The 17478-nt window shown below is 39.7% G+C and overlaps 1 protein-coding gene across 1 annotated transcript; it reads left to right on the top strand.

Moving 5' to 3' along the window:
• The first annotated feature begins 818 nt into the window (after positions 1-818).
• Positions 819-15259, top strand: LOC134632082 (anthrax toxin receptor 1-like). Its single transcript, XM_063480669.1, has 18 exons — positions 819-1165; positions 3608-3679; positions 3781-3852; positions 3958-4039; positions 4158-4191; positions 4440-4519; positions 5154-5222; positions 5307-5387; positions 5470-5530; positions 5877-5975; positions 8147-8216; positions 8415-8493; positions 8757-8852; positions 8976-9017; positions 9113-9205; positions 12422-12586; positions 13315-13395; positions 14103-15259. Exons 1-18 carry the CDS (start codon positions 966-968, stop codon positions 14478-14480), a joined length of 1854 nt encoding a protein of 617 aa, XP_063336739.1. The 5' UTR covers positions 819-965; the 3' UTR covers positions 14481-15259.
• The last annotated feature ends 2219 nt before the right edge of the window (positions 15260-17478 follow it).

Here is a 17478-nt window from a genome sequence, read left to right as displayed (position 1 = left end):
GGGCATTAAATTGATTTGGCTTCTGAAGTGGAACATACAGTATCAGACAGCATGTGACTCATCCTGTGTTATTCTTTAACCATTTGGTTTACTGATTGTTAATCAGCTAAAAGAGTTCAGTTCAGTTCAGTTCCACTGAGGTTTATTTATATAGACCAAATCAAAGCAACACTACAAGCGGCACTTAGTGACCAAGCAGTTTGTGACAGTGGGAAGGAAAAACTCCCTTTTACCAGGAAGAAGCCTCGAGCAATGAAATGAGTAATGAAAAGAGGTGAGTGGAGGAGTGCTCAGTGCATCACAGTGTATTGCAGGGCTCCCTGCAGCAGTCTCAGTCTATAGCAGCATAACCAAGAAATGGTTCAGCCTCAAAGAGAAAATCCTTCATGTGGACACTTTATATTAACCCTGTATAGTATTTATCTTGTGAATCATCTGGCATTCAGTTCCACTAAAATATTAAAAGCAGTGTGGGAAAAAAGTGTTTAATGTTTATTTGCAGTGACAGCCTTGCACAGTGCATATGTTTACCACTGAGTGGCACTGATGGGTAAGTTGTAGAATCAAGTGAACTACCAAAAGAAGTCAAGGAAAAAAAGAAGAAAAAAACAAAACAAAGAAAAGTATGAGTGAAAACAAATACCTGGACAAAGCTGTGGAGTCATTCAGAGAAACACTCTGAGAAGAGAGGAGGAGTAAATCAGCCACCTATGCGTGAGTGTTTTGTTTTGTTGTGCAAACTCTTGGCAAGGTTTTCTACAAGTGTGATGTGAGTGGGAGTCAAAGACTCAGTCCCACAAGCCTCACTCCTCCTCTGCCACCACACATCTGCTCCTGAGGAGATGGGACCCTGATCAGGAGGAGAGCTCTCTTCATCCCTCAGTCTGTATGGCTGAAACCTCCAGAGCACTGTAAGGAGAGGAGCCCACAGGAAAAGAAAAATCCTTCATCCTGAGACAATATTTATGTTTACCATCTCCCAGGCTGATTGCTCTCCTAAATTTGGAGTGATGTCCCAGTGCTGGTGCAGGCGGGTCGTGCTTTGTGTGGAACTGGGTGTACTGGTGGCAGTCCTGGCGGCTGGCAGCACAGCTCAGCTATTTGAGAGGAGGCAAGCCGGGTCATCGTGCTATGGAGGATTTGACCTCTACTTTGTTTTGGACAAGTGAGTGCTTTTATTTTTACTTGATCACAGAAGAGATCTGTGTGACTCATCGGTGCTTTTTGAAGGCACAGGTGCACACATCATTCAAGCTGTCATCCAGAGGCAATGATGGGCTGCTAGTTGCCTGACAAAAATATGCTAATGTGATGTAACTAGCATGTTTTAGCCTACTGAAATATTAAGGCCTTTATAAAGTTGAAGGTAGGGTCTGGATTCCAGATAGAAACAGAATCGAATGTGACTGTAAGTGACATGTATATAATGCATTTTTAATTTTGAAATGTCTCCAGCTTGAGACTTTCTGATCACACCAGTAGAAGCCTGATTTAAAAAGAACAGACTCAGTCATCAGATTTTCTAATTTCCTAACGATGTACCTGCCACAACAGTTCAAAACTCCATCAAGTCATGATATTGCATTTGCATTGTGAGATACAAACTCATTGCTGCTGTGATCTACACCATCAACTTAAAACTGAATGAATTATCAGCTGATTTTCTAGGTGATCAGTAGCTTTGAATTACTGTGCAAACAGCTTAGGAGGTAAAGTGGCCCCTGTTGCACCAATCTGTGTCAGTATGTTTGACGTATGCATTGAAGAAAAAGCACTATATGAATATCTGTGAATGAATGAGTGTGGATTGCAGGGTAAAGTGCATTCAGTGGTTAATAAGATTAGAAATGCTGTATATAAAGGCCAACATGGTGAAAAACACCAACTGGAGTTTCAGAGTCTAAAATAAAGCCTTTAAATGTGTTATTTTGTACAATGTGAAACCCCAAAATATTTCTATTCTTATAAAAAATGTTGTTTTTTGTCTTAAATGGCTTAAATGATTGTGATATTATAGTACTTATCTTAGAATACTTATTGTTCTCAGCTGCAATTGCGGTATCGTCCCATTTTATTCAAGGAAACAGTCACGGGTTATAAGAGACTCAAATGCCAAGAGCTCACATAAGGGTTCAATTAAATGTCATGAGGCTAACATGACACTGTTGAACAGGTCAAGTCACATCAGTGTGTTGTGTCATAAATTCTCTCTTAAAAGAGCCGTGCATACATAAATCAAAAACACGCATATCGTTTTCTTTTTGCAAATCACCTCAAAGTTGTAAGAACTGACATGAAGTGTGTTTACACGGTGACATCTTCATGCATGCATCAGCGGATGATAAACTGCCCTGCAGGGATTCCTGTTTTCCAACAGCGGCCGCTCTTCGCTGACAGGCGCTGCCCACATCCAGACCCAATTTCATCTCTCTGCGCTTCGGTCTGCAGAACCCTTTCTCCATTAGAGCCAGATGTTCCAAAGATCCCGAGTGTTTGGCTGTCTCTGCACTGCAACTCACATCACAGGATAAATGAAAACATAAGGGAGGAGGAGAAGGGAGAGTGCAGAGAGAGAAAGGGGCCACAAGAAGTTGTGCATATTTGCTCCACTAGTCTCTTTAATTACTGCCTTCCACTTAGAGAAATCAGCTGGTTGTTTATGTTGGTCTGCACCTGTCGCAAAACCTGGACCCAGGAGGAAGCCATGTAAGGATCAAGTGGAACTATAACTTTGGCTTGGAGTAAAAGTGGGCAATAAAGTCACATAAAAAAGTGAGATTTTTTTATGAATAGTATACCAAGAATAGCATACCAGTCCCATCCAACCTTATTTAGCGTAACAGCATAGATGACCAAAGTGCTTTCTAGTTAAAAAAAAAAAAAAAAAAGAGCAATAAAAAACTAAAACAAATATTAAATAAAAGGAAAATAAATAACAGCAAGACATACAAAATGGAAATAAATAGACAATAAAATGTATAAGAAATAAAACGGAAAAAGTTAAAAACATCTTCACGAACCAAAAAGAAGTCCAGTCACCTTCTTTTAAAGCACTCAACACCAGTAATTTCCTCTTTTTTCTAAAATATTTTTACACAAAAAGATTCAGGTGATATCTGATAATCACAATAAGAATACTCTTTAACTAAAACACCTTTAGTAAGTGTCCACCATGTTCTCCATCACTGCTGCTGTCAGTAAGAATAGACTCCAGTCCTTCTTTCAGCCAGCAAAAGCTATTATATTGTATGCAGTGCCAAAACAATCTTTAATTACATCACATTACAGGGTTATAAGGAGATCTAGACTTTAAAGGCAGTTTCCACAATTTTACAGATATTCAGTGTTTCCGTCTTTCAGCTTTTAATGTCAAGCTTTTCTTGTAAAACATTAGTTGTCTGTTTTGATGACTCCCTTTTTATTCTTACTAATTCTGGAAGCGAAGAAGCTAAACAGCAGTAAAACAGCATTAATTTGTTCACTATTAGAGTATTTCTAAGTTCTTTCTTAGTCAATTGTGTTGCGTGGGTTTTTCAGTCAATTGTGAATTGACTTTTTTGTGCCAAAGCTCCTGTGTGTCACTGAAACCACTGAATCTTTGTTTCAGGTCTGGCAGTGTGCAGCATTACTGGAATGAAATATATTACTTTGTCGATCATCTGGCTCACAAGTTTATCAGGTATAGTTACGCACAAGCCGTGGCACTAAAAGAGTAAAGGGGAGGGGGGAAGAGAACATAAAAACATGTAACAATCATCTCCGGTGCTTTTGTTTTCCCAGTCCTCAGCTGCGGATGTCTTTTATTGTATTTTCAACAGAAGGAAGGATTCTCATGCCTCTAACGGAAGACAGGTGGCACATATACTAACACACCTAAATTTAATAATTCTTTTTATTTTGTTGTATCATCCCCTTCTAATCAGTAGTTTTTGTCCTTTTTCACGTGTCAATAATCAGAGATCAGATTCGGGCGGGACTGGAGGAGTTACGTATGGTGCAGCCAGGCGGAGACACCTTCATGCACAGAGGATTTCAAAGGGTAAGTCATCTGTAAAGTCAATGAAAAACGGACCCTACCCAACAGTATGGCATCTGAGCCTTTAAATGAGGCCTTTTTAAAGTTTATAGCCACTGACGCCTCAAAACTTCCCTCTCAGGCCAGCGAGCAAATATACTACGGGACTGGAGATGGTAAGTAGATTTTTTCTTTCTTTTCTTTTTTTTAACACTTAATCATAGTAAAGTCTTTGACCCAAACATTAAAATTAATTTCACTCCTAATTCAGACACGTTAGAATCACTCTATAAGGAAACAATAGAAACACAGCTGCTCTTCACATCACAAATATGTTCAAAATATTTTTCCAACTTAGAGATTGTGCTCTTAAAGATTTATTTTTCTTTTTAGCATTTTAACAGCTCTTCCTTCTGTGCTGTAGGTTACCGGACAGCCAGTGTCATCATTGCCCTGACGGACGGTGAACTGAGAGAAAATCAGTTTGACCTGGCTCAAAGAGAGGTAGAAGAATCAGTGTGAAAAGAAACTTAATAACACTTAATTAAGAAGTTTATGAACAATTATTAACTTAAATAGAAATTTAAAGCCTGTTTTAGTACAAAGCATAAGATAATGTAAATATAGCGTACTGCGTATTTTGTTCTCACTATATTGCTCAAAACACTATTAGAACATTAAAGAACCTAAAGTGTGAATGCATGCTGAACTACTGTACACACTCCAGAAAGTGTGTGTCCCTCTATAGGTAGAAATCATAGACTGTAAATAAAAGATGGACTGTGGAATAACTTAAACCTACATTCTCTTAAATGGTCATCAGGGGTTGATTTCTTAGGTTTCAAGAAAATTCAAGTTTTATAGACATCTTTGAGAAAAAATGAAGTGTCCCAAGATAGCAATAGCCATGGGTGATGTCACAGTGGCTATGTACATCTTTCATATACTGTCGATAACAGAAACCTCTTGTGCATTACTTCCCAGATGTTCCCAGCAGCTGTCAGGGAAATGAGAATAACTACAATATAGCTGATGGAGCTTTTAAGTTTCAGCCCAACCAAATTCTAATGTGATTCAGTGAGCGTTCACCATTTCACTGTAGCTTGTTTATTCTGTTTAATGTCTCACTTTCTCTCAGGCTGGCAGAGCACGGCAACTGGGTGCCACTGTGTACTGTGTGGGAGTAAAAGACTTTAATGAAACCCAGGTAAATCTAACAGTTAACAGTTAGAAGATCAATTAATCAGTCAGCTAAAGAACCATTTAACCATGTAGACATATTTCTCCACAGCTTTCAACGATAGCTGACAGCAAGGATCACGTCTTCCCTGTGAATGATGGATTTCAAGCATTGCAAGGCGTCATAGACTCGGTACTAAAACACAATAAGATCGTATTATATCAGTGGAAGGTCCTGCACTAAGTTAAGCTTCTGATATTATTTTCTCTTTCAGATCCTAAAGAGATCATGTATTGAAATCCTAGCTGTCGAGCCCTCCAGCATCTGTGAAGGAGGTGAACAAACTTGAACTCAAAATACTGTCTCAAAATGTGATAGCTTGATGTATACATACACCTTTCTACTTACACTTGATCGTTACTTTTGATATATACTCCAAATTATACACAGACAATTACTAAAATCACAGTTTAGCAACCAAACTTGGCACACAGGTACATCTTAGGCCCATAAAAGTTTTCATCATCTATATCAGATATTATGACATTATACTATGACATAACAGTACTGTAGTATTGGTATGGACCAGTAGTCCTACTGAGAGCACTTCCCTTCCTTAAAACTCACTCTATAGTATTCCAAAATTCCAAATTTTAAATGATCAATTTAATCCCACTTCAGAATCCTTCCAGGTGGTGGTGAGTGGAAATGGTTTCCTTCATGCCCGAGATGTACAGAAAGTTCTCTGCAGCTTCTGGATCAACGACACTGTTACTTTGAGTAAGTACCACTTACAAAGTTTTTCATTTTAATTCATTCTTAGCTGTAATTTCACCTCTCCCATGCAGACTTTATTTATTTAAACCATCACATTATTATGTTACCCAGCTCTCCAGCCCTCTCATTTTTCATAGAGCTTCATTGCAGCTTTCTCTCTCATTGATTTGTTTTGACTAATTGCTAACGTTACTGAGGCAGTGATACATGCTGAGGGCTAAACAGCAGACTGGCAAGACTGGCAACCAGTTGGTGAATGTGATGAGGCTACAGAGCCAAATACTTCTATGAGTAGTTGCTAAAGATCAAAACACAAAGCAAAACTAGAGTGAATATAGGCTTACTAATCTTGTGCCTGTAACTATTTGCTAAAACTTTTGCAAAATCATATTTTGAAGAGTCTAATATCTCACACGTGTGAGCTTATTGTGGAGTTCTGCCCCAACAAGACTAAACTCTTCTGTTTATATTCAGTTATTGCTTTGGACAATGAAATCCACTTCCACCCAGTCAGTGTGCGCAAACTCGAACAAATGCTTTCTATAACTTCTTTGTTAATGCTGTAAAAACACAAGTGATGAGGGTTATAACTATATCTTGATGCTTGCATCTGGATGTAGCAATGCTATGTTTTCAGAAATCGACTTTTTTGGGTTATAACTATACCTAAATGAATAGTTTCTCATTTTGAAATATTCTTTCAAAGACACTTTGTTGCAGAAAGTCAGACACTCTGATGTATTTAACTATTTCAATCAGCAGAGATCATTTGGAAGTATCAAGCATGTTTATTGAATTCAATAAACAGAATCCATTGCAATTAGAACAGGATTTCCTGAAGTTGAGATGCTGGTGTGATGAAGAAGGAGGCTTGGATGGAGGTCTGAGTGACCAGGCTGAAGTGGTTATGGAGAGAAGGCAGATGCACAAATGAGAGGACAGAAGAGCACCGAGATATAAAGAAAATGACTGGACTGCAGCAATGATGTCAGTATGGAGTTTGACAGTTGTGAGAAAGTAGAATTGACGTAAAGAATAGCCTAGCAGTCGAGCACCCAGGAAAGCAGCTAGATGAGGGATTAGAGATTATCCTTATTGAACTAAAACATAAGCTTCTTAACGTAGAGTGGAGTTATCTTTGCTCTTTATATAGACTGGAAAAAGAGGAAGAAAATGAGTTTGTTTAAAGTTTGCAGGTAAAATACTTTTATTGCAGGATAGCGTGTTTCTGCTTTTTGCCCGTCAGCACTCAGGGACCCTGCTCTGTAATTTTACACCACCACTTACAGCTGAATAGTCAGGGGGAAGAAATTGGAAACTGGAACCATTTTTTTAATCTTAATTTTTTATTTAGTATGTTTTGAAACTAGTGATTGATGATTGAGGACATAAAATTATTAGGAAAATGTTTACTGGGGCTAAAAAGCAAATGAGCAATACAATCATTTACCTGTAGAGAGTTGTCAGAGTGGTCTCTGATACCCAGAGGGGTCTGGTTATTAGGATTAATACAGAGTCAAGGATCTTCTGCAAATACTTCACTTTCCAGAGCTGGGAGTAACAGCCATCTTTTATAGACAGTTTGTGGTTGGTGTTTGCAGAAAGAAAAATGTGTGAATCGGTTCAGCCAACAATTATCCTTTAAATGATCAGCAGAATGTATTATTTAGGGATTGCCTTCAGCATTTTCCTCATTGTGCTAAATTTACTTTGGCCACCGTGGGAGTACGATAGGTGGGGGACAGCAGCTCTTTGTTGGCGATGTAAATCCTCGCCCTCATGAAAAGCCATCAGCGCACTCTTCCTCTCCTTTTAATCAGCTGGTATAGCGCTTTACGCATCTCAGATGTCTAAAGGGGAATGTGGATCTCATCAGAGACGAGCACTGTCTTTGCACACTCTAGACACTCGCTCAGCCAGGGTAAATAAACCACAGCCCTCCCTCATTTGCTTCATTTTCCATAAGAGCAGGAAGTCCAGGAATTCAAAAAAAAGAAGATATTTTGAGGTTTGAATCTTCTGAAGTTTCAGGACTGCAAGAGGAAAGTGAAGTAAATTTTTCCTTTGCATCACTCACAGCTTTCTCTTTCATCACGGATACTCGCGTAATGTGTAGTTTACTTTGCTGTGTGCAGTGCTAAATATAAATTTTCACGTTAATTCATTTTGCACAGTGAAAAGACCTTTGGTGGTGAGAGATACCTACCTTTTGTGCCCAGCTCCTGTTCTGGAAAAACAGGGAACGTAAGTAATCGCTGCTACAGGAAACTTTAATGAGCTTCATTACTTCTTATCAAAGTGTAAGCAGTACACACAGCTTGACAGCATGAAAGTGTTTTCATTTGTATCGTTATTTATAATTGCAGTAAATATCTATGAGTTAGAGGAGCACTAAGTATGCAAACTGAGTCGGTCCTAGTTACGCTCTTACCTTTTCTACAGGTCTGCCACTCTCCACGTCAGCATGAATAATGGCCTGAGCTTCATATCAAGCTCTGTCACAATCACTGCAGTTGCTTGTGTAAGTATAATGGAAACCAGGAGGGGACAAAAACAATCCCCACACATTACCTCATGGCTAAAAGTATGTGAGGAACTTTATTGACTTAGAAGGAGAATTTGCACATAATGACATAACGTCACAGAAATTTGTCATCTCGCACGCACATTATGCAGGTTAAACCGCTTGACCCACTGCCACAGTGTTCTGCAGTCCATTAGTGGATGCATATAAATAGTCTATCTATAGAGCAACATATCCTCAATATGTCCTTTTGTTTGTAGTCTGACGGGACCTTTGTGGCTATCGCGCTTCTGATCCTGCTGCTCCTGTTGACCATCGCTCTGCTGTGGTGGTTTTGGCCTCTCTGCTGTACCGTGGTATGATCATGAAAAACTTACATCCCAACTAAATTAGCCATGCTTATTTTCACAATTACATGATTCATGTTGTTGCTCTTTGGTGCGAAAACAAAAATCAGGCACTGTCTTTTTGGTTTGCAGGTCATCCATGAGCCACCTCCACCAGTAATAGAGGACATTTCTGTAAGTGGAGTGTTTCTTTTCTTCTTCTTTTTTTAAAAGTTCCTTCCTAAATTTCCCTTTCTTAGAAATAACGTATGCCTGTTTTTTTTCTTTAGGATGATGAAGATGGTTTTCCAAAGAAGAGGTGGCCCACGGTAGATGCGTCATACTACGGAGGCCGTGGAGTCGGGGGTATCAAGAGAATGGAGGTAATCCAGAAAGCAAACTGTAAATAGATCAGTACTGCATATGTATAATAACTATCGTGCATATTTCCCATTAACAACAAGTATCGACCAGTTGCTCATGCTGACTAATAGAAATCAAACTCTGGGCTGTACAGTTTAAATTAATCAACCAGCCAAAAAATGTGATTTTCTTTGTTTTCTTTTATTTAACTGAATTATCTCCAGGATTAAACTTTATTTATTTAATGCGATTAAACTCTATCATGGAGCTATGTCCTAATGTGGATTGTTGAGAGGCGATTTAGGATCCAAAAGTGTGGGAAGCAGAAGGACGAATGTTTAACGAGGGGTGATCCGTTTCATTGCAGCTTATTCCAGAATCCAAAATAAACAGTCCAAAAGGAGGATACAAAGAGGAATATGAGGAATACTAAAGAATCTAAGGAGTGCAGCCAGAGGTCTGTACTGCGAAGCAGGATCTGGGCTTATCTCTGTAATTGTTAACCCTGGGTTTTCTGGACTACAAATACAGATCACTTCTTTATTGGGTTGTATCACCATGGTAACTTCTACTGTAGAAGCACCATGAAGTCACGACCTATCTATGGAAAATAGCATCAGTATTCCTGGAAGAGCCCTCACACCCTCTGTTTTTCAGTAGCATTTAAAGTCTCAAATCCGACTCATTGACTTGTCCTTGTTGGTTGCAAAGAATTCTTTCTGTTTATAAGCATTATTATATAATACTAAAACAGGACACCTGTTTGCATTTGTGGATTTTAAGTCAAACTGTCATCATTTAGCATAAACGGGGCAGCAGCTGAAAGAATTGAAACTTGAACTGTCTTACACGCATTAATGGAAAAAAAATTCGAATCCATCAAATTCTCCTGTGTCTTAATGATAGTATTGTGATGTCGATAAGTCTGTCAACCTACACAGTTGATATTTTTGCCAGGCTTCAAATAGAGTGACTTTATTAATATAGTAGGTCTTCTCCAGCCTTACAGTCCAAACTGTTTAAAGGCCTCGCACATTCATGCAGCACTTTTATTACTAAAATACTGAACAGTGCTTTTCCTCCAATACACATTCACACCTGTAGCAGCTGTGTTATATTCAGTCTGTATTGTATGTTTAACATCGTCATATTTTTCTAATATTATAGTTTCATTTTCACTGGTAAAATCAGCTGCTTGTCACGCTGTACACTACACTGTTTGTGATTAGTCAGATGCTCCTTTAATGTGTACCATTTGGTTAACTTAGCCTGCTGATAATCAGCTTCCTGTGGCTGCTCATCCTGAGTGCCGATATTAGGGTAAGCAAACAGAAGATGATGGAAAGATATTGTTTCTTCACAGTATGAGGGCAATATGTAGATGCACGCATAAACGAAGGGCTGACTGGGGTTTAGATGCAGGAGGAGAATGAGGTGGAAACAAAGAGGGAAACAGGAAGTCATACAGGAAGCAAAATTAACACAGAAAACAAAAAAAAAACTAACGTTCAAAGTAAAACAGGAATAAAACAAAACAGACAAGAATACTAAGACTTAACAAGGCAACACAGAGGGGCATGAGAACATGAAAACATGAAAGCACTCGGGCGACTATTACAACTAATATTACTATGTCAGTCAAAGATAAGACAAAAATCGGAACCCTGGTAACAGGAAAACCCTGTGACTATATACTTATAAGTTACCAGTCTGCTTGTGTGCTGGATTGCATGCTATTTGAGTTTTTAAGTTGCTTGGCAACTTAAAAACATCGGGCTCTTGTTGAATCTTACACAAGTGAAAATGAAATTAAAATTTTCTAATGTGATTGTACATTTTATCTGGTGCTGCTGACTGGTTTCAGCCTCACTGATATACACGTGGCAAGCTTCACTCCGGCATTCAGCTGAAAGTAAATGCTCAAAGACGGGAATGAGATCAAACAGTAGTACAGCAAGCATACACAAGAAAACAGGAAGCAAGTCAGCCTTTGAAAGAGATGAGTATGCGACTCTGTGCTGGACGGCACTGAGTCACTTTGTTGTCGTGATTAGCTCTGAGAAACAGAAAGAGTTAAGATGAGGCCCTGTGCACAATAAACTGCGAAGTCGGCATAAGTGCTCCAAAGAGTGGAGCGGTTTGGTTCATGGTGTTGAGATAAGAGCAAGCAAGCTGTTCCCAGTGTAAGCTGAAATGCGAGAGGAGGAGGAGGAAGACAACAGAATCTTCAGACCAGAGAGGACCAGATGTGTGCGTGGTTTGGGAGGATAAGGTCAAGGAGACAGTTGTCACCCAGTCAGTGTGAAGTTTTGGGTTTTTTTTTTAACAGACTGGTTGTGAAGTCTGAGGAGTCTTTGCTGCGAACACTTCCAAAACCAGCTACGGAAAGTATGCACAGCTTCATTTATGGGCCTTTTCTGCCAAGTTAAAGCCTTGGTGGCTTGTCTGGTGCAGCTGAAAGGGAGTGAATTTGAGTAATGAACTCTCAAGGCTGCTTTGACAGAAATGCTTTCACTCTTACTGTGCCGGGTTCCTTTTTTAGCTTTATTGGTGACTCTGAGAATCAAGATATTTGCGTTAGAGAAAAACTCAGTCGTGCTCTTGTTGAATCTTAAGATTTCTTAGTGAATATGGTTTGAGACTTAATGCTCTATATCCTCTTGAAGGTTTAGAAATAAAACCTAAATGTAAAACTTGTGTCGCAAATTGAAACAATTCAAGTCAGAGCCAAAGGAGCTACTTTTTTGTGTGTGTGTTTTGAGATCTTGTGGACTTCAGTGGACTGGCTTTAATTAAAACCCACACAGGAATGCTTCAAAACATGTTAACGTACAAGGAAAGAGATTTTTTTGTTTCTTTGAGTAAAAAGAAATGCGGCACATTGTGTCAAACACAAACCTCATTTACAGCAGTCACATTCAGGCACCCTGACACACGTGCAGAGGCAGTGGTAAAACTAGAACCCACTGGATGTGATTTTATTGGCTCAGATCTTGTCAGTTCTCCAGAATCACAACTTCGGTCCAACTTTTCCCTTTTTTCTGGCTTCATATTTTTCCTCTTGGACTCTACTAGGGAAGCTTTGCATGACTGATGACAAAATCCTTATTTATCTTCTATCACCCCTTCATCCATTCTCTGTCTGAGATGTGGAGCTTTTTTACCACCTTTGGAGACCACTGGAGGCTCCATACTAACGTGGCTGTCTGAAACGCAAAGCTTTTCTTTCTTTTCAGGTTCGATGGGGAGATAAAGGATCGACTGAAGAAGGAGCCAAACTGGAAAAGGCTAAAAACGCTCGCGTTGTGATGCCCGCACAGGAGTATGATCCTGCTCCACTGCGGCATTACTACAACTCACACAAATCTTCCCAACCCCACAAGTGGTACTCGCCCATCAAGGTGCTCCAGTATTTCACTTTTCATGTCCATCTGTTTGGCAGTTTGTTCATGGCCCTTCTGTGCACTGTGTTCTACAGTAGACTTGCTTGCCATCAAAAAACGTGCTATTTTGGTCTAATACACTCTCACGAAAGAGATTCTTAATATCAAGAGTTACACTTTCTGGTTAAATAAGGGTTAAATAAATCCAAAGTATTACTGTAGCTTTCCTGTTTTGAAAAGAAATTTCATCTCAGCTCTACTTGCTGGCTTTTCCCAGAGTTTTAAATCTCATGGCAATGACACAGAAATGTATTACTGCCATAAAATGTATTCTAAGGCATGGGTCACATATGTAATATATAGATAGTAGTGTTTCCAGATGCTCTTCTTTGACATGTAGGACCCTTCCTTACATATGTCTTCCAACACAGAAAAAAAAAGACTTTATGTATGACCAGGAAACAGTTAATACAATTGGTTTCCTCACATATTAGTCAGCTGGATGGATGGTAATAGGAACCAGACATGCACCGAGCTAACCCCTGAATATGGAATTTGTTGAGCGGGTGTTATTTCAAACAAAATACATTCTTTGTTTATCTGTCTCTTTATCATATTAAAGCCTCCTGAGATACATCTGGAGCAAAAGTGCTCCAGAGCCAGGCTGGCAATTAACTGTGGATAAGGGATTGTTGGTATTTTTATTTATTTATGCTGTTTTGTTTTTTTTAATCGTCCTCCTTTAGGGCAAACTGGATGCTCTGTGTGTATTTCTGAGAAAAGGCTACGACAGAGTGTCTGTAATGCGACCTTATCCCGGAGACAAGGTGAGGCATGAGAAAATAAAAGGTAACATTTTAACCTCCTCTGCAAGGTAACACAACTGGATATTTTACGCTTGTAAGATGAGCACACGTTGAAATAATAAAAGGATTGCGAACCAGCTATTTCAGCTTGTGGCAGGAAGACATTTAAGAGTCTGAATTTATTATCTTTGGAAAATAGGAATGTTTGAAGTTCAGGATCAAACAAGGAAAAAAAGAAAAGTGGAGTGGATGGAAAATAACCTTGAATCTTATCTGCATGACATTAACTGCACTTATCCAATACACTAAACATTTTTAAGTCAAAGCCGCTTCAAATCACAGGAGTATTTACTTCAAGGAAACTCTCAAGTGGCACAGCGAGTAGACAAAAGTGAAAACAACTGCAGCATTGTCTGGAGCAGTACTTTCATCATCTGCAGAAATCATTAAGAGTAGATGTTGCCTGCCTTCCTAAACTCCCAGCGTCAGCACGGCTGGCCTGTCAGGAATGCTGTTTTCTTCCACAGCACAAAGTAATGGTGGAATTTTCTTTTTCCATCCGAGAGCTGTATCTCTCCAAACCTGCTAACCGCTGTGCCACAGGAGATGTTGGACTTTTCTTGTCTTAATTGCCCTTTTTCTTCATGTCTCTCACTGTACAGTTGAAGTACTTAACAAAAGCAAACTTCTCTATTGAGCCGTGAACACTTCCTGTGCTCTAATTACAGGGCAGGTGCATAAACTTCACCCGGAGTAAATCCTATCCTGCTCCTCGCTACCCCATCTACAAACACCCCGCCACACCTGTCTACACTTTGCCCCACAGCTACCAGCGCCGTCTGTCGGAGGGCAACGAGCTCTCTCATTTGCCCCCCTCTCCAACTTCAACCCTTCCTCCTCTGCCATCCACTCCTCCGCCATCCTCCACCAGCTCGCCCATGTACACGCCACCTCCAAACAGAGCCCTGCCCTCAACCAGCAACAGCTCTCTCTCTGCACCTCCGTCTCCTACCGGCTCTCTGCCGCCTCCACCTCAGGGTCCACCTCCGTGTAGAGCACCACCTCCGTCGCGGCCCCCTCCACGCCCCAATCATGACAACCACTGATAGCTAAAAACTGAAATACTGGAGGATCCCAGCTCCGAACGGGAACCTAAAAAAGGGCTTTTCACTGTGTCTTCTCACCTGGTGATTCATCACCCACTCGTGGCCCACACCTGCCATGATATGAACTGTGACTTTGTTTTTTTAAGTTTAAAAAGTGAAAATATTTGGTGTAAATGAGCACAGCTTTAGCTAATGGAGTTAGCATTCATTTCTTTTTTAAAGAAGTTTTGCTCTTCAAATCAGATAATTTGGTCAAACATTTCAAATTACCAATGAAAATTGTAACCTTTGTCTTTAAACTGTCACGAGTTTGAACAGCAGAAAACCCAGTGCTTCATCAAAGGTATCATGTGTTTTATACATGAGAGTTGGTCCAGGAAGCAGTATTTTGTGAATGAATGTTCTTTGAATCACAAAAACATACATGTACACACATTGTATTTAATGGAAGTTGACTGTTTTTAATACTATGAGTATTTTTGAGGGTTTTTGGGTTAATTTTTTTAAAAGTAAGCAGAGCTGGGCGAGCTGTTTTGCTACAAGTGTTTATGCTAAGCTAAGCTAACTGCACCCTAGCTTCACATTCATCGTACAGGCACGAGAGTGGCTTTGATATCCTCACCTAGCTTTTGGCAAGAAAACAAATAAGCATATTTACCACCGTTAAGATTTACACATTGCTGACACAAACATTGTGTGCTGCAGAGAAACTGGTCCACTAAACGCCGTGAATATGACTATTTTCTTCTCGTCAGTGTGGAAATAAATTCTTTTGCAGACCGGAGATGTTCGAGTCTTCAGACACAGAGTTTGGCAGCGTGTGACGCTGTTTAAGTTCTGTCACAAATGTGACCTCTGGAAAGTCACTGTGCGACTGATTCAGCTGGACGGCATGAACGGCATGAACGGCATGTGATTTGTTCACACCACTATGATGTGCAATAAATCACTTTAAAGATAACTTTCCTTCTTTTGCCCCATGTCAGAGATTTTATCAGAAATTTGAACACTACAGGCACCTCTGCAAATGTTTCCATTCATTTTGAATGAATAAACTCCTCTCAAGTGTGTAGCAGATGTGTATAATGTTCAGTATCACCACCTAACTCGATAAATGTGTGCACTCGTTAAGCCTAAACAGATTTTGGCTTGTCACAGTGGAGAGAAGACAGCTACTAGTATCATAACATATATATATTAAAAAAAAAGTCATCTTATGAATCGCTTGTTATGACTCAGCGAGATCCCCAAATCCACACCTGAAATATGTGCCTTCAAAACTACCTGTATATTACATGCAATTTTATTAGGGACACTCGAATAAAAAACAAAAATGAATTAAAAATATCAATTATCTTTTATCTACTGTCACTTCAGACGACAAAACTATACTAATTTGCTCATGACTGCAAGACTGAAAAAGTGGAAACAATCAAAATAAGGTTTCTTTTCTGAGTGGCTCCATGAGCTTTGAAGCTGAGGAAGTGAGCTGCCTGAAGTGATTCTTAATCCTTGTAAAAAAAAAAAGAAAGAAAGAAAGAAAGAAAGAAAGAAAGAAAAGAAAAAAGAAAATGCCCAATTTTTCCATATATGGAAGTCAGTGGGAAGTAGGGAAGTAAAAGAGGCAGATGGACTTTACTGCTGTGCTTCAGTGGGAAAACACCTACAGCTGAAATGTGGACATATACATACATGCATATATAAGTTACTGAAAGGATTTATAATAAACTACAAAACCAGAACATATAATCACAACCACTTTATTAGGGTACAACTTGCTAGTACTGGGTTGGACCCCCCTTAATTCTTTCTGGCATAGATTCACAAGCTGCTGGAAACACTCCTCATGATTTTGGTCCATACTGACACGATAGCATCACACGGCTTGTCGGCTGCACATCCATCCTATTGGAAGAAGCCATCAGAAGATGGATATACTGTGATCATAAAGGGACGGACATGGTCAGCAGCATTATTCAAAAAGGCTGTGGTGTTTTAAAGATGCCTGATTTTTACTACGGTGCCCAACGTGGTCCAAGAAAATATTACCAACACCATCACATCACCACCACCAGCTTGAAGTAATGATACAGGCAGGATGCACAGATGCATGGATGCACGCGTTCATGTTATTTACATAAACTTCTAACCTTACCATATGAATGTTGCAGCAGAAATGAAGACTCATCAGGGTGGCAACATTTTGCTGTCCAATTTTGGTGAATTTTTGTGGTTAGGGTGAACTGTATAGCCTCAGTTTCCTGTTCTTAGTTGACAGGAGTGGCACGCAGTGTGTCATATTCAGAGGTGCTCTTCAGCATACCTTGATTCTAAAGCAATTATTTGAGTTATAGTGGCGGGGAACTGCTGCTTGCTAGATATTTAGTCTTTTTTGGACTGTTCTCTGTAAACCCTGGAGATGGTTGTGTGGGAAAATCCCAGCAGATCAGCACTTTCTGAAATACTCAGACCAGCCTGTCTGGAACCAACAACCATGCCACGTTCAAAGTCACTTACATCACTCTGCTTCCCCATTCTGATGCTCACTTTGAACATCAGCAGACCATCTTAATCATGTCTACATGCCTAAATGCATTGGGCTGCTGCCACGTGATTGGCTGACTTTTGTGCTAACAAGCCGTTTATTCAGTGTGCCTAATAAAATGGCAAGTTAGTGTATATCGTTGCGATAGGTTAAACCATATTACAATACATTTTCAGCGATTTGCTTTTCGGGTGAGATGTGGCTCTCTATAACAAAAGACAGGGAAAAATGCATTATGTAACAATCCAGAGCAGCCGGTCAGCTGATTTTCATTAAACTCAGATCTCCTAAAATAAATCCTAATGTAACTTTTCCATGTGTTTTTGTTCAGTTTTTTTCACCAGTAGGAAATGCTTTCGCAGACACGCGCAGGCGGACTTGCAGTCCTGTGAGCAGTGAGCTCATGGAGGCGTGTCAAAGAAAACTTCCAGAAGCAGAGGCAGGCAGTGGGAT

This window comes from Pelmatolapia mariae, linkage group LG7 (assembly GCF_036321145.2).
Source record: "Pelmatolapia mariae isolate MD_Pm_ZW linkage group LG7, Pm_UMD_F_2, whole genome shotgun sequence".
NCBI classification, from domain to species: Eukaryota; Metazoa; Chordata; class Actinopteri; order Cichliformes; family Cichlidae; genus Pelmatolapia; species Pelmatolapia mariae.
Note: the sequence above shows the minus strand (reverse complement) of the source record. Positions and strands in the feature narration are given on the sequence as shown.

Excerpts from the sequence above, each read along its gene's own strand:
- LOC134632082 (XM_063480669.1), top strand. The coding sequence starts at position 966 with ATGTTTACCATCTCCCAGGCTGATTGCTCTCCTAAATTTGGAGTGATG. Across the intron at positions 5,388-5,469 it reads TGCAAGGCGTCATAGACTCG|ATCCTAAAGAGATCATGTAT; the intron begins GTACTAAAACAC and ends TTTCTCTTTCAG. Across the intron at positions 9,206-12,421 it reads GGGGTATCAAGAGAATGGAG|GTTCGATGGGGAGATAAAGG; the intron begins GTAATCCAGAAA and ends CTTTCTTTTCAG.